The 21,218-nt window shown below is 59.3% G+C and overlaps 1 protein-coding gene across 8 annotated transcripts in view; it reads right to left on the bottom strand.

Moving 5' to 3' along the window:
* Positions 1–637: 637 nt before the first annotated feature.
* C20orf112 (C20orf112 homolog) overlaps positions 638–21,218 on the bottom strand; it is a 50,093-nt gene continuing 29,512 nt past the window's right edge. For 3 of the 8 annotated variants that reach the window (XM_015296599.4, XM_046903043.1, XM_046903044.1), the window contains exons 5-11: positions 15,171–15,312; positions 6,955–7,226; positions 6,558–6,743; positions 6,291–6,482; positions 6,058–6,180; positions 5,741–5,942; positions 638–4,611 (exon numbers count right to left, since the gene is read on the bottom strand). In XM_015296599.4, coding sequence (XP_015152085.2) covers positions 4,412–4,611; positions 5,741–5,942; positions 6,058–6,180; positions 6,291–6,482; positions 6,558–6,743; positions 6,955–7,226; positions 15,171–15,312 — 1,317 coding nt within the window. In that variant the 3' untranslated portion in view covers positions 638–4,411. Of the gene's footprint in view, positions 4,612–5,740; positions 5,943–6,057; positions 6,181–6,290; positions 6,483–6,557; positions 6,744–6,954; positions 7,227–15,170; positions 15,313–16,038; positions 16,796–18,080; positions 18,324–20,220; positions 20,665–21,218 lie in introns of those variants that run through there. The other 5 variants (XM_025142281.3, XM_046903045.1, XM_025142282.3 and 2 more) reach the window with 5 other exon arrangements.

A 21,218-nucleotide genomic window follows, 5' to 3' on the forward strand; every position in this document is an offset into this window, starting at 1 on the left:
ATCAGTGCTGAACTGATGCTCTCCCGCCTGGTAGGGGTCTGCAAACACCACTCCGGGTCTTTGTAAGAACCGAGCAGGGTTGTTGCTTAGGTGAGCTGTAACGCTGTGAAATAATTGAAGTCTGGGCTGTGTTATGGGAACACCAGGCTGGGCTTCGTGTGTGTGCGCCGTGAAACCTCAGCTCTGTGTGTGTTAATTGCAGTCGCTGCATGAGGTCCCGCTGCAGCCGGGGACAGCGCGGGTCTGGAGGTTCTACCCCTGTAGTGTTTGGAGGTGGGCGTTTTGTGGGTGCAAACGTTTGTTGTACTCAGTGAGTAAAGCTGATAATGAGAAATGGGTATTTTCCAGGAGGAGAGGGAGAGCTTTCCCCAAACTTTGATGAAAACTCCATAGTTTCACCAAAAAACCAAAAAAAACCCAGCTATCACAACATGAATTTTGCCAGCAGAGAAGCCACGGTCTGTGCTGCTCCCCATGTGTGTGTGCCAGCACTGCTCCCTGTGCTCCATTGCAATGGGCAGCACGACCTCCATCACAGCTCTCTGCAGTGGGTTTGGTGCTTTTCTCTCTTCCAAAGACCCCAACTGGAGGCTGTTCGGGGCTGAGCCCCCCGGGGTGAGAGCGGAGCAGAGAGCCCTTCTGTTATACAGTGTTTATTGAGCAAATTCAGTCTTATATATGATATACAGATTCCAAAGGAAAAAAAAAAAAAAAAAAAAAAAAGAGGATTCCACATACGTATGAAATCAGTGCATTTAGCAGTAATACCATGGAGATAACAGCTCGATTAACAGCTCATTGGTCTTCGTTAAGTGAGGGGAACAGGGAGTGGGCCTGTGCTAATCATTCCACAAACAAAACAGAATTAAGTTGCATCACATATATAATAGACACACGTTCTAAGAATTAAAATATTAAGCCACATTTACTGGAAAAATCCACAGTATATAACACAAATAACTCTTATCGAGCTCGTTGAGGAGGAAGTGCTCATCTGCTTAAGAGCCACATTAAGTTGCATAGGTGCCTATCTGCAAAAATATCATTTTGAAACGAACCCATTGATTAAGCAATAAAGTGTCACCTTAAGAGCTGGATTAAGTGCTGAATGCGTTCTCGCTGCCCCTCGGAAGGCGCTGCATCCCCCCAGCCCTGGGCAGGGCTGCCATCCCACCCCATCCCACATCCCGGGCGCTGAGCGCTGCAGGCAGCGCAGCTCCAGCTCTGCTCCCATATGATGGCTCTCCTCGTGGTTTGGAGGGCAGCTTCACCCCCCCGTGCCGGGAGGGGACGGCGAAGCATCAGCGCTGCTGTTCTGCCCGCTCGGAGCTCTGCTCGGCTGCAGCTTCGCATCGATTCCCATTTCAAATCACAGCCAATCTTTGCGTTGGCCGCCGGATAAACCTCCAGCAGCTGGTGGGGGTGTTTGGGGCCGTCCCCAGGGCAGGGAGGTGTGGGTGAGGTGTGACTGTGGCTTGGTCAAGCAGACGAGCGGGCGCGGGGCGGTTCCTCCCCAACAGCGGTCGCGCGGAACACACAGGGGCCGGGAGTTCTGTACATGTAAACAGTACACTTTCACTGAGTCCAAAATCAGGAGCAAAAATACAAAGGTTCACATTGGTCTTAGGTAGATACAGGCGAAAAAACCGAGCTGGACAGCTCCGAAACAACCGAACGAAAGTTCCTAAAGCACCACTAAATTATATAAAAATCAGACCATGGACGGATTGTAGTTGGTATTCCGGTGAAGTTCTATGCTACCTTGTAAAAAGTCTTACAAAAAATTACAAATCAAAAGTATATTTAACCCTCTGAGTTCAAAGCAGCATTTGTCGTGGACTGGTACTGATCCGACCGCGGGTCGGGAGGTCTGAGTGCCACCACCCCGGAGTGCTCCCATGGGGAGACCCTGCATGGGAACGGCCCCTCCGGGCGGCCGGGAGCGACCCAAAAGGGAGCAACGACAGAGATTTACTTGGTCAGCGATGAGTTTGTGTTCAATAAGCAGAGCACGCGGCCCGGCGCCAGCACGGGGCAGTGGGAGCTGCATGGAGCTCGCGCCGAAGGGACTAAAGCTGTGGCTCATGGGAAAAAAAAAGGAGTAACAAAGTGAATTTAGAACAAAAAAAAAAAAAACAAAACAAAACACCATAAATCCCTGACAGAAACCTGCAGTCCATCCCGTCTGTTTCATCGCTTGTCACAGAGGCGGCTGTCAGCGGGGCTGCGCGTCTGTACCGTGCAGCCCTGAGTTCTGAGCATCGTTAGGGCGGGCCGGGCTGCTCACAGTCCCTCCTGTGCAACCGCGGGGCCTCCGCTGCCTCCTGCAGCAGCTGAGAAAAGAGCTACGAAACTTCAATCCACGCTAAGACAAAGCCAAGGGCGGCCTGCTCGGGACAGCTACAGCTCTGCGTGAATGAACCCCAAAGGAATGGATGTGGGTGTGTTGGTGAGCCCCTGGACACCCTCCTGGGGCGCTCCGGCTGCGTGCTCTGCAGCAGAGCATGGGCAGCAATGCGTGAGCGCGTCAGGAAGAGAGAATTGTGGGGCGGCGATTGTCTGCCTCTCCTCCTTCACCAATAAGACTTCCACCAATGGCTGTGGGTTACGCATTTCGTAAAAGGTTTTGTTACTTCGTGGTATTCACACAAAAATAAATATTTACATCAATTCCAAGGGTGGGAGGATGTGGACGGAGCGGGGGGGAAGCGTAAGCCGGGGATGGGGATGGGCCCCACTCTGCCCTGGAGCCGCCCCGACAGCACGGAGCTGTGTGGGCTCCACCTGCCCTGAGGGACCCGGAGGGACCCTTTCTCCGAATGCTACTGAAAGTGTCGGGTTTGGGGAACAGAGCAGTCAGTGTGAGGGTTCATCCCTTCCGTGCTGGGCCAGGCAAGCCCGTCCTCGCATCGGTGGCTTTTCCTGCACTGAAACTAAAGGCCGGGGGTTGTTTTTCTTCCAGTGTTTGGGCGTTCGGTTGGCTCAGAAGGCTGCACTGTGCTGCCCGGCTCTGCTGCTGGTGGGCAGCCAGCCTATGCCACAAGCCGTGGTGCTGGGGGCTCCTGCAGCACGGGCACGGGCAGCAGCCTTCGTCCTCGGGCTCAGAGCGGCCAGAAAAGGGCAAAATGAAAGAGCCGGCTCCAAAGAGAGCGCCTATCTCAGCTTAATGCACGGAGATGTGGTTCTGTACTATCGAATCGGTCTGGTGTGACAATTCCTGCCCTCGGGGAGGGCCACGCCAGCACTGGGGAGGAGTGGCACCGCGGCACCGAGCGCATCCCTGGTTTAGCAGCACTGGTTGTAGGTATTGCACTGAGCAAACGAAGTGCATCGTTGGGGAGGGGGCGGAGCGGTGACCGGACTGCGTCAATTCCACACTATGGGAATTGTGGGCTTGTTCCAGGACTGCTGGCAGGGAAGGGGGAGGGATGGGATGGGATGGGATGGGATGGGATGGGATGGGATGGGATGGGGTGGGGGCTGCTGTTGAATGCACCGCACCACGCATGTGATCTAACAGCGCTGTGCTGCTGCCCCGGGGCTGCTGTCACTGAGCTGTGGGGCAGCTCCCAGGCACCATCTACATCCACTGTGCTGACAGTCACAGAGCCGGGGTCAGGGGGGGTCCTGGAAAAAGCCCACAATGGAGTGTGAGGTAGAATGCGGATGGTGAACGCAAGACAGTGTTTCTCGGGTGTTTCCTTCCTTCTTATCTGCAATGACTTAGCAAGTGCGAAACGTCCTTCTAGCACGAGGTCTGCTGGGCGTCCGAGTCTCTGCAGGACGTGGAGCCCCACTGCTGCTGCGGATGGGGCCGGGTGGTGGCAAACGCGCGCCCTGCGGGATGAGGGCTGCCCAGAGAAACAGGCAGAGCTGCCTGGGAATTAGTAGTGTCGTGATATGGAATGTGTTATCTCACAGGAACAAATTCCTTCCGATCAGACAGACACAAAACTGGCAATCTGTACAAACTCAAAAGAATCCATTTTCAGAAAAATAAATTACTAAGGGGAGAAGAGGGTCCATTTCTCAATAAATACGTGATTCGGCTCACCTAAGACTTGGAAATTATCTGGGGACGGGATTCTAACATTTGGGTCCATCAAGGTCATCCTAAATACATCTGCAGCCCCAAACCTCCCCAGGCTCCCTTCTGCCCTCGAGGTCCTGCATCCTTCCAAGCCGCACGTTTGGCTTCTGGTACGGGTCAGGAACGTGGCCTCGTGCCTGAAGTCCCAGGTGCTCGGAGTGTAAAAAAAAAACAGCTCTGTTGGGTTCCACCTTCTACAACTACGCGGAGCCGCCGCTTCACGGGAGGACGGTGGCGGTCCTGAGCGGGACACCGCTGGGAGCCAATTGCTAGCAGGTGTAAATTGTCTTCCTGACAGTGGAGCGCCGCAGCCACGAGGAGTCAGTTCTGCTGTAAAATGAGGTTTTCCAGTTCATCTGCAGAGCGGAGCAGAAACGCCGCGGACTCCCGGTAGCCGGCGATGAGCTGCCGCACGGCGCTGATCTCTGTGGGGCTGAGCTGGGCAGCCTGCATCCCCCTGCTGGTGCTGTTGGACTGGGCCGTGCTGGAGGCCCCCCCCTTCATGCTGAGGTCAGTCGGACCTGCGAGGGAAAGGAGAGAATGTCAGTGAGAGGAAGTCCTGCAAAACTTCGGGTCTGCCCCACGGGTGGGAGCTGCCGCCGCGCTCAGAGCTACGCAGGGCTGGGTGAGTGCTTGGGAGGAGAGAAAACTGGGAAGCAGAGGTTGAAAGATCCATTAGAAAGAAGCAAATAGGCTGACGTCTGCTGCATGCAGGGCCTGTTTGCTCTCTCCAGGGCTCTCCCTGCAGCTGTTTGCTGTCTCGTGTCATGGGAACTGCACTCGGTGCCCGCGCCTGGTAAGAGAAGGGCGGCGAGGCCAGGGCTGGGCTGGGGGGGACCAGGAGCTGCAGCCACAAGGATTAGGTCTCAGCAGCTGGAGGCCAGGGTGGGATCTTTATTCAGGGTTAAGAAGCATTAGGAAGGGATGATAAGAGTTAATCCCAGACAGGCATCTCTCAGGACTCCGGAAATCACATCCCTTCAAATCCGCGCTCTGTCAGGGAGGGCAGGGGCAGGAGGCTGGGGTGGGCAAAGGCAGTGGGCTGGGAAGGAGTGGCCAGTGGGGCAGAGCCAAGGGGCTGCTTTGCCCCATTCTGTTCCCCTCCAGCAGCAGCCAGCACCTCACTGCCTCCCCGTGTGCCCCGATCCAGCCCACACTGCTCCATGCTGCTCACTTGCTTGTGGCCTCACGTGCCTCCTACAGCCCTCTCGCCTTGCAGCATCCATTCTGTTTGCCACGCAGCCATGCTCCTGAGCTGCAGCCAGAGCTGTGCCCACAGACTGCACTGTCCCCCGTCCCTGTCCCTGTTCCCGAGAGCAGGCAATGGAGGCTGGGGAAGGGACGGCTCATACCAGCAATGAGATCAGGGCAGCGATAGGCACCACTCTGTTAATCATTAATGAATGGCTGGTACAGATTCCCTTTTTTTCTAAGTGACACTCCTTTCCTCCACCATTTCCACCTAGGCTGTTCTTCCAAGTTCAGTTCAACAATTAACTGCTTGCTAATGAAGCAAGCTGGATGGCAGGACATAGACCTCCGTTGGTGGCACAGGGGCGTTTCAGAGAGGCTCTAGAGAAGTGGGGCTCCCTTGGGGTCATCCCCTGCCTCATCCTATTGCCAGGGCCAGGTACCGCCAGGGCTGCTCACCATTACTGTGGTTCCCTGTCTGGAGCGGCGCAGGTGGCTGCAGGCTGCCTCCCAGGGACCCATAGCCACGGTAGCTGTAGTTGAGGCTTCCATTGATGTAGACGGGGTCTTGAGAGTAGGACGAAGCTGGCAGTGAATAGGAGGAGTGGGTGATGGCTGTGGAGTCTCTGGAGTGCTGCTTGTCCAGGGCGATCGGTTCGTCCTACACAAGAAGCACAGAGCTTGGCTGCAGAGAGGCTGACGGTCTCCACCAGCAAGAGACCACCTCCCCACTGCTCACAGTGCTGTCCCACACACTACAGCCTCAGGCACGGTACCTGCGAGGTCTGGTAGATCTCCAGCCGCATCCTCTTGGCTGCTTTCCGCGTCTCGCTCTCGCAGGCAGCGGCCAGGATGTTCTCAGCCATGGCCGAGGTGAGGTGCGGCGGCGTGGGCCTGGTCTGCAGGGACAAAGGGAGAGCCCTGCTCAGGCCCCACCGCCGTGGCACGGCACGGCACAGCACAACAGGGCACGGCACAGCCACGCTCACAGCACGGCACGGCCACTCACCATCTCCATGCCGTTCTTCTTCATGCGGCGGCAGGACTTGAGGTACGTGCGGATGCGTTTGCGAGCTCGCTCCTGGAACTCGGGGAACTGCCGGCTGCAGGACTCGATGATGGCCTGGATCTTCTCTTTGGGCTGCTTGGAGATGGGAACCATCCGATCCAGGTTCTCGTCCACGAAAAGGCGCACAAACATCTGCAGAGGAGACAAGAGGTGGGAACACCGAACCCACAGGAGGGCAAACTCGCTGCCCCGCGGCGCCGTCCTTACATTGAAGGCCTTTAGCCGCTCCGGGTCCATCCCTTCCGAGTCATTTATCTTATCGTTGTCCTCGTGGTCGTCATGGTCATCATCGTCCTCGTCAGCCGTGGGGGCTCTGCCAACTGTCAGGTCCTCGGGGCAGCCACTGACCTCGGTCTTGATGGAGTCGTAGCTGCCGGAGCTGTATGGTGGGGACTGCAGGGGGACAGGGTTTTAGCAGACAGCCTCAACCCTCCCCCAGCTGCAGCTCAAACCTTTCCCTTTGGCTCGCTGCTGCCATCCCCGTTCCTGATGTCCCATCCTCCCGCCAGAGCCCAGGCAGAGGGACTCACGGCCATGCCAGCCCCAGCATCATGCACTCCCCGGTGCCTTCACTCCCCACATGCCGTGCCCCCCAGCCCCCTACCTCTGCTGTGGTCTTCACCGCGTACTTCACCCTGCTGCGCAGCCCGTCGGTGCTGCAGCTGTCCGACTGGTAGGAAGGGGTGACGTGGGCAGGCGTTAGCTTGTCGCAGAGGTTGATGGGCTGGTCATCGGTGGAGGCAGTGAAGTCCATGGGGGCTGCGGTGCCATTCCCATTCATTTCGGGGAAGGCGCTGTCGCCCTGCGTGCTGCTGGAGGTGGAGGGGTTCAGGGTAGAGGAGCCATTCCCGCTGCAGCTCTCTGATGAGGAGTCATCTGCAAGGAGGGATGTGTGGTCACCTCCAAGGTCACCCTTCACCGACCTCGTGGAGAGAAGCCCGTGGCCCGGGTACAAATGCTGCAGGGTCCGGCTTGGGGCCCTCGCAGGCAGCAGCCCGGGGGTCAGGCACTGCTGCTGTGACTGCTGGGCTGTGGCTCCATGGCTCTGCTGCCATGCTCTGAGCTGCCGGACACCGCTGTGTCCCACACCCATCCACAGCGCGTCCGTCCATCCATCCATTCATCCCTCTGTCCCTCCATCCCCTCTGCAGATGCCGATCCCACTGCCCACGCCTCTGCCTGGGGCCTGCGGCACCTTGGCTTGAATAAGAACTTTGGAATTTGGTCCTTTTAGGTTTCTGTTTACATTGCAGGGAGGAGAAAGGGGCATTTCCTCTCCCTGTCTGAATCCCTTGTCTCCAATGGCTTTAACGAGGGCAGCACCTGGCACAGACAGAGTCCAGCTAGATCTGAGGTGACGAAGTGCAGCTCACAGAGGCTCGAGGAGGGCTGGAGTGGAGCAGTGGGGCTGGGGAGCTGCTTGGGGGCTCTACTGAGGGCCTGCAGAGCCCTCAGCTGCTCTGGGAAGGGGACAGGGACTCGCACAGACATCTGACCTGTCCCACCTCACTGCAGCCCCACTGACCTTGTCCGCCCTGCGTGGATCATCTCCTTTCCTGCCTACTTCCACATGTCCCTGAGCTATCCATATGGCGGCAGTGCCAACCACACTGCCCATCACAGTGCAGACGGACGCCGGGTCCCTTCAGGGCACTTTTGTCCCCTCCTCCTCCACTCTCTCCCTGCCCTCCCGAATGCCCTCTTCCCACTGCTGCTGCTCTGAATGCAAAACTCCCCTTGCAGCCACAGCCTCCCTGCACTGCCCCACTGCCCAAGCAGACACATCACCGCACCCTGGCAGTGCAGCACACCATTCCCTTTCCAAACACACAGCAGTGCTTTCTCTTTCTCCTTTCCATTCACACACCCAGGTCCCTGACTGTCCTCAGGCTCCCATTTCTGCTGCTCTGCCTGACTGCAGCAGAGCCCATCCCCATCCCTATCTAATCCCCCTCCTCGTCCCCATTCCTGTCCCCATCCCCATCTCCATTCCCATCCCATACCGCCAACCGCCCCCCGCACACCGAGGAGCCCAGCCCCAGCACTACATCTTCAGCCCCCCGCTCAGCCCCTTCCCCTGCCCTCCCCCTCACTGCAGTAAATCCTTTATTTCATTAGGTGCCTCCGCGAGAGGGAAAGGGCGAAGCACGTGGGGAGCCACTTCCTGTGCAAGTGTGTGCTGCGAACAAAGAAGCTGCAGCCGGTGACAAGCAGATGGCGGTCCCCGGTCCCCGGTCCCCAGCCCCTGGTCTGCGATCCCCAGCCCCTGGTCTGCGATCCCCAGCTCCTGCTCCCTGCTCCCCAGAGCCAGGGTCGGGCTGTGGGGCGGCACCAGCGCTGTGCCACCAGCACCAGGCACATGGGCGCCAGGTCCAAAGGTGCACAGGCGCGGGGTGCGGGACGGTGCCCAGCTGCTGCCACCCTCCTCCTCCTCCTTCCTCCACCAGCATCTGCAGGGAACTTTAATGAGAGCTGCGGTGAACTTTCCTGTGACCCCTGCGGAGGCTGCAGCAGTGCAGGACTTTGTATCCCTTAAAATAAACAGATTGAGGACGCTCAGGCATCCGAGCAGCCCGCGGGGGCCGTGCCTGTCCTGAACCACCCCAGCACAGGAATGGGCGCTCCCTGTTCCGAGGCGGCCCCATTCCCCACGAGCCCCAGAACTGGAACACCCCCACCGAGCCTGCAGAGCTCCCTCCCGTCCTCCCCCCTGCACTGACCCACTTATTGCTCTGGGTGCAGGCAGGAGCCTCGGCTGCCAGCTGAGACCAGCGCTGGCTCTGCACCTGGGCACTCTCCGTGCCCCCGTCCCCATGCCGTTCTCTGCCCCATGCACAGCTGCCTGCAGGGGCTGGGGGCATGGAGGATGTCTGAAGGCTTTTGCCCTGCAGCCACCAGCCCAGCCCTCCCTGCTCAGCTCCCCAGCCTCTGTCCCGTGCATGCCCCACGCTGGCATGTGGGATTGCAGCCAAACCCGCCAGCAAGGCTGGGGCTGGGCTCTGGGTGCAGGGTCCATGCTGGTTCGGGGCAGGTGGAGTGGTACTACACTCAGTGGGGGCTGAGCCTTGTCCCTCCCCCTGCTCTGCTCTCAGAGGGAGTCTCTGGCTTCATCCAGCGATGCCTCTGGGAGGATTAGGGAGCATTATTCCTCTGCATGGAGGCATGAGCTGCGTGCCATGCCCCGCCGCCAGCCCAGGCACGGCCACAGCAACAGCTCCTGGCCAATCAGTGCCGCCCTGCAGCTATCAGAGCGACCTCCCGGCGGTCCTCAGGGGGCAGACAGTCCCAGCACTGTGCCCGGCACACAGCAGGGCCCCCCACCACAAGAATCCCACTAAGCCAAAGCACTGAGAGGCGGCACCAGAGAGGAGTTTGCAGAGCTCTGAGCATCCCCAGCCTGACCTGAGCATCCCTGCTCTGCCCCTGGCATCCTCCAACTGCCCAGGCAACCCAACGCTGTCCAAGTATCCCTTCCTGTGCCAAGCATCCCCACATTGCCCCACGCACCCCTTACTGCCCTGGGCACCCCGCCCTGCCCACCCCTGCAGCCTTCCCACAGCCCCCAGCTCTGCTGCAGCTCCTGCAGCTCCTATGTACCAACTGCAAGAACACTTTAGTTTAAAACAAGGCTGAATGTAAGTAAACGCACCGGTCCTGACCATTCTCTTATTTCTACACTCATACGGGTTACGCTTTCCCAGAAGATCTGCATATAGAGTGGCGTATTAATCTGTCTTGTGGGCAGAGGAACGGCCGCAAATCCAGATTGCTGAGGACCATGGATCAGAGCAGGAATGGCTTCAGCCAGCTTAAGAACGGGGATGCCCTCGGGAGGCAGCGTGGGGGCAGCTCCATGGGATCGGGGCCGCAATTGGGTTCCTTCTCAGCTGCCACAGCCCAGCCCCAACAGGGACATATGGCCACAACACCACGGCCACGGCACCTCGAGTCACGTCATGCAGAACCCCTGAGATCTGGGAGGTCTTCTGCAAACCCCCAGCAAGCGCCCAAAGCACACAAATAAATAGCAGGGCTTCGCGAGCAGCGGTAGAGCAAAGCCAGGCTGTGCAGCCATGAATATATTCATTATCAACCAGCACGAGCCTCGTGAGCTCCCTGCTCACGGCTGGAGTTTGGCTGAGCGAGGAGCCCCTCTAATGAGGATAATTGGAAGCCCCCCTGCTCCACCCCCATGCCCTAATTGAAGCAGATGGATCTGTAAAAACAATGTCACTTGGAGCTGTTTTGATCCTTGGGTTGGGAAGCGAAATATTTCGTTCCCCTCCTGAACGCAGCAGGGCTGTGCTGGAGGCTGAGGGCAGCCCAGCAGTGGGGTGTGTGGCACGGGGCGGTGCGGCGGCACCGCGAGAGCAGGGGATGGGGACGCAGCCTGGAGTCTATTGTGGCCTCCGTCCCTCCCCGGCTGCGCCAATCCTGGGGAAGCAAGAAGCAAAATGGCTTCTTGGGTAGCGGTGATGGGGGAGGAGGGATCAGTCACTTATTAAATGAATTAATCAGGGCTCAGCGTTTTCATTTTGAAGAGGCTGCTGGATTATCCTTGATTTCTGTGACACTGGATTTGCAGAGATCAGGAGGGGAAGGGGAGATTTCCAACACCTGCTCCCCGGGAGATTTTACGGCAGGGAAGTGGTCGGGTTTAACATCTATGTCAGAGAGGGCCACCACGCTGCTGTCCAAAGGCAGAATTAAAGATGAATGGGGCAAATTGTTCCTCCTCCTGTCACATCTCCAGAGCCAGGACAAAACCTCTTTTGACTCGGAAAACAATGAGCTTATGTAAGAGCCAGCAGCCCACGGGAAACCTCGCCGCAGCTCCTCGCTGCCACGGCCGGGCAGGGGCCACCGAGCCTTGGGCCAGGATGGGGACGGGTATGGGGACAGGGATGGACACGGGGACAGGGGCTCGGCCGGTGCTCACTGCCCATGGACAGACCAGAGCACCAGGCCCCAGCTGAGCCTGCACTCCCAGCTGTGCCCACAGTGCCCGTGTGGCCATGCCCGTGGCCGGTCAGGCTGCAGTGCCCAGCACTGTGTTGAGGGCCGCAGCTCTGCATCCAGCCTGCAAGTGAGTGTCAGAAGTGTTCAAAGCATCCCGCAGACATCTGAGTGTAACAACAGCCAGGAAGATGAAAAGTGCCATAAATTATTCACTCACAAAAGAGACGAGAAGGGAGAAGGAGGGGAGGAGGAGAGCATGCGAGGAAGGGACACTTAATACAAATTAGAGAGACCAGGTGGGGATGGCTCCTGGTGAGGGCACAGCAGGTGGCACGCAGGGCCCTGGGGTTGGGGTGCAGAGGGACGCCCGCTCCCTGCAGGTCTTCCTTGGCCAACTTCCTCCGTGACACACAAAAGAAGGAAAAAAGAAACCCTGATGGGGATGAGGAGCAGCAGGCCTGGCCCGCCTCCACTGACAGCACTGTATTTCCTGTCTTCCTTCGTTAACACAAACCTCGTTACGTCCCCAACGAAGCCTCCATTCTCCTCCCACCCTCCCAGGTCCCAGCCTCCAGCCGCAGCCCCTGGCGAGCCGACACCTGGCACGGCCGGGCACAATGCGCTGCGGGGACAAGGCAGTGCTGTGTGCCCAGCCCCCCCGGCCCGGCGGTACCCCCTGGTGCCATCTCCTGCCATCAGAGCGAGCGGCGGCCGCACAGAACAGAGCATGGCCATGGACATCTTCCCTGGCACAGCTGCAGGCGTTCGGCTCGGCCTCGTCCTGCCTGCAGCACCAAGGTGTTGGGGTGGTGGGAAGGGATCGGGAGCCCTTCTCTGCCAAGAGAGCCAACAGGAACTGCGTGATGGCTTGGTGCTGAGTGCCCTGGGGGACCCCCCTGTTCCTGAGATGGTGACCTGAAAGTACGCCATGTGCACATCCCTGTGGCTCCTCCCGGCCCTCAGGAGATGTCCCGGCCAAGGGACACCCTGCCGAGCTTGCCTTCACCATTAAGTAGGTTAAGAAAGTCCTTTCTCCAAGGTCTGGATTAGCGGCTGCAGCTCCAGGCAGACTGGGATCAGCGGGGACACAGCATGGAGGACAGGCGCAGGAATCTTGCAAGGAGTGACCCGGCCCTGAGCCATGGGAAGGCGGCCCTGAGCCCAGCTGCTGCGGCTCCATGTGAAGCCATCTCGGGTCTGGCAGTGCCCAATGGTACATTGGGGATGGGGATGGGGTGAGTTTGATGCCACGGTTTTTGGAGTGTTTTGCTCTGTATGTGTGCTGGGTCCCACGGACGCATCCCCCCAGGATGTCCTCCTGCACAATGGCTCAGCTTCAGCAGCAGAAAGTTTGTGTTGATCTTGCTGCTGCTCTGGGTATCCACCGGCTTCCTGCGGGGCACAAACGCTGTGAGTAACATCCTATAGGGAAGGGATGTTGCAGGGAGCTTCACATTTTCCGTGCTGGGGCCCGCAGGATGAGTAACAAAGGAAAATGGAAGAAGCAAGTATGCGCCTGTGTCAGCACTGCTGCTTGGGGATGGGTTCTTTGTCCCTGCGTCCTTCCATGTGTCCCTGCATCCCTGCATCCTGCTGTGCATCCTTGCATCCTGCTGTGTCCCAGCGTCCCTCCATGCATCTGTGTCCTTGTGTCCAGCAAAGCATCTCGCATCCCGCAATGCACCCATGCATCTTGCAATATGTCCCTGCACCCCTGCAGCCTGCAGTGCCACCAACCCAGCATGAGCCCCATCTCTACTGCTGACATCCTCCCAGCAGTGCCTCCTGCTGTCCCTCACCTCCTGCAGCCAACAGTTCTCATTTGCTCCCTGTGCTGTTTCACGTTCCAGAGGCTGACGCTGTTTGCAGCGTGGCTACATGGGGCCAAGGTTTCTGGGCACAGAGACAAAATGAGGTGCTGGCTTCCATCTGAGCTGCTTTTCAGCTCGCTGCAGATGCAGCAGATACCTGTGCTTTAAAGCATGAGACAATGGCTTCCTGCTCTCCCACCTTTCTGTTCCATGCTGCTGTGCTCATGTGTCATATGAGAGCACTCACCCCTTGCAGCCCCCTGGAAGACATGCAGTTGTGCTTCAGCACTTCAAACAGGACTTCTTTTAACCACGCGTGTCAGATGATACTGCTGTCCAAACAGGCACCTCTTCATTACAAGTCTGCCTCTTCAGAAGCCTGTCGCAGAAAATATGCTCCAGGCATCCTTCCCATTAAACAACAGTGGATGGGAGCAGCTCAGAGAAGGGTTTACATAGAATGGAGACCAAAACACTGAGCGGAGCCCTCGTGCCGCGCTACTTGTGCTCTCTGTGGTGCAGTCCACAAGTTTCAGTTCCTGCCATTTGTCTTTTTAGGACTCTTCCCTGGGGTAGCTTCTGTGAGTTGGCACAATGAAGGCAAAACATGTTTGCTAAAGCCCCACAGCAGGGTGGGTAAAATGCAAGGACCACCAGAGGCCCCTCAGCCCAGCGCTGCCCTGTGTTCACCAGGGTATGCAGCACAGTGACAGGGTTGGGCTCCTTGTCCCACAGCCCCTGAAATAGAGCAGTCTGATGGAAACCCCACTGCTGGGCTTCTCCTTGGGGATTCCTGTTACTAACACCCAACTCAGCTTGCTCTCTCTTTGATTCCTCCCATTCTGCTCTGCCAGTTGCAACCTCCTTCCACTTCACATGCACTCCTCGCCAAAAGGAAAGAGCTGTTTGTACTTTGTTACTCACTGTTGAACCTTACAAAAGAAACTGAAAGAGCCTAGAAGGGCCCCGGAGAGGACACCTGCCTCCAAACAAAAATCAGAGGGCACAAAAAATTGGACGCATTTCCTAAGAGGGCAGAGAGAGGGAGAGAGGACCTGGCTTGAGTGAGAACATCTTGATTTGCTTAAATACGTGAGCCCCTTATTAAATTACTGTCTTGCAGAATGATAGTGTTGAGTAAAAGGATCCAATCCATGTCATTCTAGATTGTAAACAAGACTTGAGAATTCAGCAGTGAGGGATAAGCCACAAGCCTGAAATGTCCTGGCAGGAGAACAGCAGAATTTGGGGATACAGAGAGGTCTGGCAATGCCACAGTTGGCTCCAGGCTAATGAATGGAGCATCCCTGTCCCAAGGCTGCACAAAGCCACCCCTGGGAGACGTTGGGTTGCAAAAGCCCCTCCTTCCTGGGGGTCTCCTGGCCCCTTCTCAGCTTTGCTCCTCACTCCCTGCCTGCTCTCCCAGCAGCATCTGGGCTGCGGATGGGCACAAGCCAAGGAGCAGCCCAAGCACTGAACCCTTGCAAGCATCACAAAGATGAACTCCGACCTGAGCCCGTACTTCTGCCACTTATTTACTCGAGCAATTTTTAAAACTAGCTTCACAGAAGAAACACAGCACGCCACTTTACCAAAGGCCCCCTCCCTCCCAGCCCACATATGCATTCCAACCACCTGCCTGAAGCAATGAGACACCCCATGTCCATTCCACAATCCTAATACATTTTTCTCATGTCCTGCCTCAGGTGCAGCTTTTTGAGCATGGATCCTATTGCAAGAGGCTGCTCTTCTTCCTGTGGCAAGGACCCATGGGGCTCTCTGGGCTGCTCCTGGGGACTCCAACCCAATGCCTTCTCAGGACCCGGGGGGCTGTGACCGTGTCCCCATGAGGACCCTCAGCCCAGAGCTGGGCAGGACCTGGCCGTCAGCAGCCTGCAGGCTGACCGGGAAGGCTTCAAAGCCCGTGCTGATATGAAATCCATCCTACAGGTGGGACACCCGATCAGAAGGGACTGGTTAATGTTTAATGAGCCACAAAAACACCCCGAGCACAAGGCGCCGCGCTCTTCCCGTGGCTGCAGGCACTCACCGTCCTCCTGACCGTGCAGGTTCTGCGGGCTGCGCATGCTCTCGTCCTGGCTGGGGCTCAGGCTGGAGTTCAGGTGCTGGTCAGCTGAGATCCATGTGGAGTCATTCATATCAAAGTCCTCGCTGCTCACCGACGTCTCATCCTGAAGGCGAGCAGGAAAGGGTTAAGGCACAGTGCTCTTTTCCTCCCTCCATCCCCTCGCTCTGGCATCTCCCCACTGCAGCCTTCCCCAGGACACGCAGCTCCTGCAGCCCAGGAGCCCGCGAGCAGCCCGGGTTAGGTGGTTCCCAGGAGAACGCCCCAGCGCCGCTTCCTGCCTGAAGACGTGCCTGAGCAATGGCACTGTCTCTAATTGAGGACAATTAGAAAGAGCTCGCATCCTGTAGGAGCGGATGGCTGAGCCCTGGAGTTTACCCTTTAATCTCCATCCACGCTAGCGTGTTTCTAGCAAGTGAGCGGCACGTGGGAGTGAAGATAGGGTGCAGCTCCATGCAAACAGCCCTACAAACAGTTCAGACCCTTCTAGGACCAAACCACCTCCTGCATGAAGGGAACACCGACAGATCAGCGCTGGTGGGGAGCAAACTGGGACGATGAGATCCGATCCCACAGACTCCAACCGCCCGGTGCTGCAGGAAGGCCCCATGGAAGGGGTTGGGGTCAGCTCTGGGGCCTGGGGCTGCCCACGCCGTGCTGCCATAGGGGCTGCCAGTGCGGCGGCCGCACTCATCCTATGCTGGGGGGGCACCATGTGGGGCAGTGGAGCCCGGGCAGCCCCAGGGCCCCACAGCATAGATTGCATTCCTCTCTCCCACTCCTGCAGCTGGAAGGACATTTTCTCTCTGCCTCTCTCTCCCTTCCCACTAACCTTTAGAGCACTTTGAGACACAGCCCTTGGATCGCTTCCAGAGCCGGAAAGGTCAGCCGCAGGATTTCAAAACCACCACCGGCGAGGCTGGGATCCTGAATGAGAGGAGGGGCCCGGTGCTCCCCTCACCTCCCAGCACCCACCCTGCAGGAAGCAGATGCTGCCCCGAATTAACACGGTCCCGTCGGCGGTCCCTTTATCTGCCTTCCTCTCCCCGGCCGCTCCGCCAAAATAACGGATAGAGGCTGCATCCAGAACTGCGGGGCGGTGGGGAGCACCAACAAATGCCCTCCAGAAGGGCCTTCAGTCACGCTTTCCTTTGATTGAAGCATTTCACAGCCTTGTAAATGCTCAGCTCCTTTTCTTTCTTTCCCCTCGTCCTGAGACTACATACACCGCCCGCTCCCTTTCCGTGTGAGGAGCAATTGGCAAGAGCCCCTCCAACGTACGGCTGTGCCTCGTAAAAGCTGCCCTGTCTGGCTGCCTCTGGCTGACAGCTTTTATTGTGAACAAACGAACGTCTTTCGGGACAGGTTGGGGCTTTTCCTCCTCTCCCCGTCCCCATGGACACAGCTGCAGGCCCAGGGCAGGCGCTCCCCACCTCCCAGGAGCTTCCTGGAATTTCTGGCTCAGGCACCCATGGCCGAGCTCAAGCAGGGCAGGGGGCCCAGGGGAACTGGGAGCAGCGGGGGGCACTGGGGACACACCTCTGCCAGCACACCTGGCTGCTGCACCAGCCATGAGCAGCACTGCCTCCCCACAAATCCCATCGTGCAGGTACAGGAGAGGACAGCACAGGCCGCCCCACCGCACACTATATATAGTCTCCATTGCACACAGTCGCAGGGAGCCAGCCATCCTAATATCTGGCCTCCTTCACGAGGCTTACCCAAGATTACCGTCAGAGCTTAAGAGACAAACGCAAATGCCAAGGTCCTGGCTGCCCACAGCCTTCACCTGGCAGGTGGGAGCCCCAGGAGGCCAAACCCCCAGGGCGTAACTCCTGCAGAAGGCACAGCCTCAGCACCCAGACCTTGAGCCAGAGGCACTCGTGCAGGCTGGAAAATCAGAGGCACGAAAGATGCCTCGCACGCACATGCTATGGAAAGGGCTTTACAAAAGTGTACCATTCTCTTGAGGTGCAACAACATCGGCCTATTATTAGAAATACTCAAGCCAGAAACCGTAAATGTGACTCAGGTCAAACACGGATGTTGCACGTTCCCAAGTCCAAGCTCCGGCCCCCAGCAGGAAACAGGCTGCCGGTGTGGGGCCAGGCCATGCTGTCCCCGCGTCCCCAGTGCCACCTTTTGCTGTCCAGCCAAGGCCACCCTCACTGAGAGTGCCAGCGGGACAAACCTCTCCAGCAGTGCATGGGTCTGGCGGCAGAGCCCACCCTGTGCAAGCATGCTGCAGGGGATGGCGACACAGAGCTACCAGCGCAGGGGATGCATGGGGGACTCGGCCACCAGAGCAGCCTCTCTGTTTGGCACCAAGCCGTGGGAGCTCCTTGTCCCTCTGTGCCCCTTCTCTGCCAACCAGGAGAAGCACTGCTGTGTGTCCTGGCACTCCACTGAGCCCCAGCAGCCCCGCCGCCCTGTGCCCACCGCGGCCACCAGCACACTGCCTCCCTGGGACAGCCAGGGGGGACACACAGCAGAGCTCGGGGATACCTGGCACCGCCTCCTCACCCAGCAGGACCCTGGGCACGCACAGCCCCGGAACCGGAGCCACCAACACAGCAGTGTGACCGACCACTTGGTCAGATGGGCAGCCCCCAATTGTCCCTGCATGCCAGCAACGGGGCTGAACACTGACCCTCAGCAACCATTAGAACAAGGAACAATTTCTGAACAACGGCCACGACTCAGAGCAATACGGTAAATCTAATCTACCCTCCCACCCTCTTTTGGCTTGCAAGTCAGGCAGCTCATTCTTTTTCCTCTCTGGGTTCTCAGGAGAATTCTCTCTGCTAATTTCTTCTTTCCTGTAAACAAACTTCAAATGAAACTTTCATTAGAAAACAGAGCACAATCCATTACCAGAGCCTGTCTCCGGACCGGCCCCAGCCCCACATCACGCGTGGCACACAGGGAGGTGGCAGTGCCCACCCTGTGCCTCCAGCCCGGGGCCCTGCAGCCGCTGCCTGCTTCCTTCCTGCCGTCCCCAGCTCCACATGGGGATCTCCCCAGCCTGCAGCCAGGTCCCATCGCTTTGTTTCCAGCGACGAAGGCACTGAGCGATCAAGGGTCAGGCAGCGTGCGTGCAGCTCCTCTGCTAAAGGGAAGTCAGATCCTGCGGGTGCACTCACAAACCACACCCAAACGCCAGGGCTGCAGGCACCGCCGGGTTTGGAAAAACAACGTCCTCGCTCCTCTCCTTATCTACAGTCCAATATTCACAGCTGCTTTACAGACTCTCACAGCCAATGTTTTTGAACTGGCAAAGGCAGGCGCTCACATGTGCAGAGTGAATGCTTGGTGTTTTGTCCCACCGAGCACCACGCATCTTCAAGCACCGTCTGCACACACCTCTGCCCAACCCCCCCAGCTCCCCTCCAAGCTGGGAAGCACTTCTTCCAGCCACAGAGCTCTGCCCATCCCGCACACAGCGGCTCCAGCAGTGGGACCATGGGGTTCACCTGCAGCTCCTGCAGCACTGCTGGGAGAGCATGAGGCAGGGGAGCTGCTCCCGTGACCACACCTCGGCAGTGCATGCAGGGCTATCAGTAACCTGCTTACTTTACAGCTTGGCTCAATTTCTCAGGGACTGCCTTGCAAGCACCTCTCCCATCACTGACACGCTGTGCCTTACGCTAAGTATTCCAAGCTCCAGTTGTCAGCACAGTTTATTTTCTCTTCTCTTTCTGAAGCGTTTTATTTGAAAACATGCCCTGTCACTCCATGGCCGGACTTCCCTGGTGCAGCCAAACAGGATCCGAGCAGCGCGCATCCCTCGGCAGCAGCGATGCTTTGAGAGCAACAAAGGTGATGCACAGCCCTGGGATGCCAGGCACAGTGGCTCATGCTGGAAGGAGCCATTGGGAAAGATCCATTGGGAAACAGCAACAGTGGGAAACAGCCACTGGGAAGGAGTAATTAAGAAGGAGCCACTGGGAAGGAGTCATTGGGAAGGAGAAAATGGGAAGGAGCCACTGGGACAAAGCCATTAGAAAGGGGCCAGTAGGAAGGTGGCCTCGTGTCCATCTCAGCCACTGTTTAAACCCAGCCCTCTGAGCATGCCAAGAAGGTACTGAACCAGATTTGACCCTAACTTAACCAGTTCAGCACGGAGAAAGGCTTACTAATGGAAGATAAACGCTTCTGGTCAAGGATTGGTACCACAGCCATGAAGAGCATGGTGCTTGCTGCTCGGGAACTGCTCAGCGTGGAGGAACACGGCAGAGGGGCAGCAATCTGTGACCGCCAGTCTATGCACCAACCGAACACCCCAGGTGCTCTTTGTCAGGTATGTACACCCTCACTGACCGACATTTCTGATGATTCGAACGAGCACTTTGCTACTTCCCAAAACACTGGCTGGAAGAGTTAATCTGCAACGTGAACAACAAATGGAAGAGGAAGGGAGGACCATCACCTCTACACACACACACACGCACACCCTTTCTGAGATCCCTTCCTCCGGGAGCATCACCCACAGCGGCGCACCGAACGCACGGGCAGGGTGGGGGTCGCGGGCTCTCCGCGCTCCTGCTGTTCAGCGGGGAGGTGCTGAACGCGGGGCCGGGCGCGGGAGGGAGAGAGCGGAGCATCGGCGGGGCTCTGCCCCTGCCCTGCCCCTGCCCTCGCCCCTACCTTGCCCTGCCCTGCCCGCTCCCTGCCCCGCACGGCCGCCGCACCGAGCTCTCCCCGCGCCGAACACGCGTTCGCTTTGCATGCCGGGCGACGTTTCCGCCGCGGTGCCGGGCAGCAACCGGGTCCGGCGGGCACGGGCGGACAGCGGCTGCCGGCAGCGGGACGCGGCCCCGCCACTTCAGCGCGGGACCCGGGGCCGTACGGAGCGGCTCCCCGCGTTCTCCCGGCCCGGCCCGGCCCCGCTGCCCTCCGCCCGCGGATCCCGGCCGTTCCCGGCGCAAATCCTCCGCCGGCCCCGCGCACGGCCCCGCCGCTGGCAATCGGGCTTCGGCGTGCGGCGGGGATTGACACGTAAGTAGGGCTTTACCTCGAGGGAGGAAGCTATTTCCAGCACAATCCCCGCCCGGGGCCGGTGCCGGGGCCGGGGCCGGGGGAGCGGCGCGGCGATGGCGGCGGCGGCGCGGGGCCGGTGCCCGGGAATTAATGGGGCCGGAGCGCTCCCGCCGCCGCCTCCTCCCACTTTCTTGTGGGCTTTTGTGCTCTTCCGGGGAAGGGGGAGCCGCGCCGGGCGCGGGGAAGGACGCGCTAACCTTAACCCTTCCCGCAGCCCCGCCGAGCCGCAACTTCCCGGGGAAGCGGCCGCTCCCTCCCCCCGCCGCCGGCCCCGGAGTTGGGGAACGGCCCCCGCCCCGCACCGCCCCGCCGCCCCCGCGCATCCCCCGCACCGCCGCCCCCGCCGGAGCCGCAGCCGGAGCCTACCTGGAGCGGGGCCCGGGCCCTGCCGGCCTGCGCCAGCCCGGCGGCGCGGCTCGGAGCGCGGGGCGGGGAGCGGCGAAGGGACGGAGGGACGGAGGGAGGGGGCCCGGGCTGGCGGCGCTCCGGAGAGGCTGACAACCAGCTGCTGCCCGGGGAGAGGGGCCGGCGCTGCGGAGCGCGTCACTCCCGGCTCCCGGGGGGGGCCGGGGAGGCGGAGGGGGGCGAGCGGGCCCGGCCGCGGGCGGAGGGGGCGGAGGCGGCGGCGGGGGAAGGGGAGCGGGGCCGCGGGGGGCGGGCGCACCGGGCCGGGCGCGGCGGGGGGCGCGGGGAGCCGCGCCTGGAAGAGCACATTGTGGAGGGCCGGGGAGGGCCCTTCCTCCGGGAGGAAGAGACAATGTCCAGGGCCGGGCGCCTGCTGGAGAGCGGCGAGAATGCACGGCACGGCTCGGTACGGCTCGGCACCGCCGCGACTGCACCCCGCCCGGGCTCCCTCGGCAGGGCACGGCCCCGAGGGTGCACCGCGCCCGGCTCCGCTCGCCTCGGCCGTGCCCCGCTCCCCCGGCCCAGATCGGTCCCGGAGCCGCGGGCTGCGAGCGACGAGACCCCGGC

This window comes from Gallus gallus, chromosome 20 (assembly GCF_016699485.2).
Source record: "Gallus gallus isolate bGalGal1 chromosome 20, bGalGal1.mat.broiler.GRCg7b, whole genome shotgun sequence".
Classification (NCBI taxonomy): domain Eukaryota; kingdom Metazoa; phylum Chordata; class Aves; order Galliformes; family Phasianidae; genus Gallus; species Gallus gallus.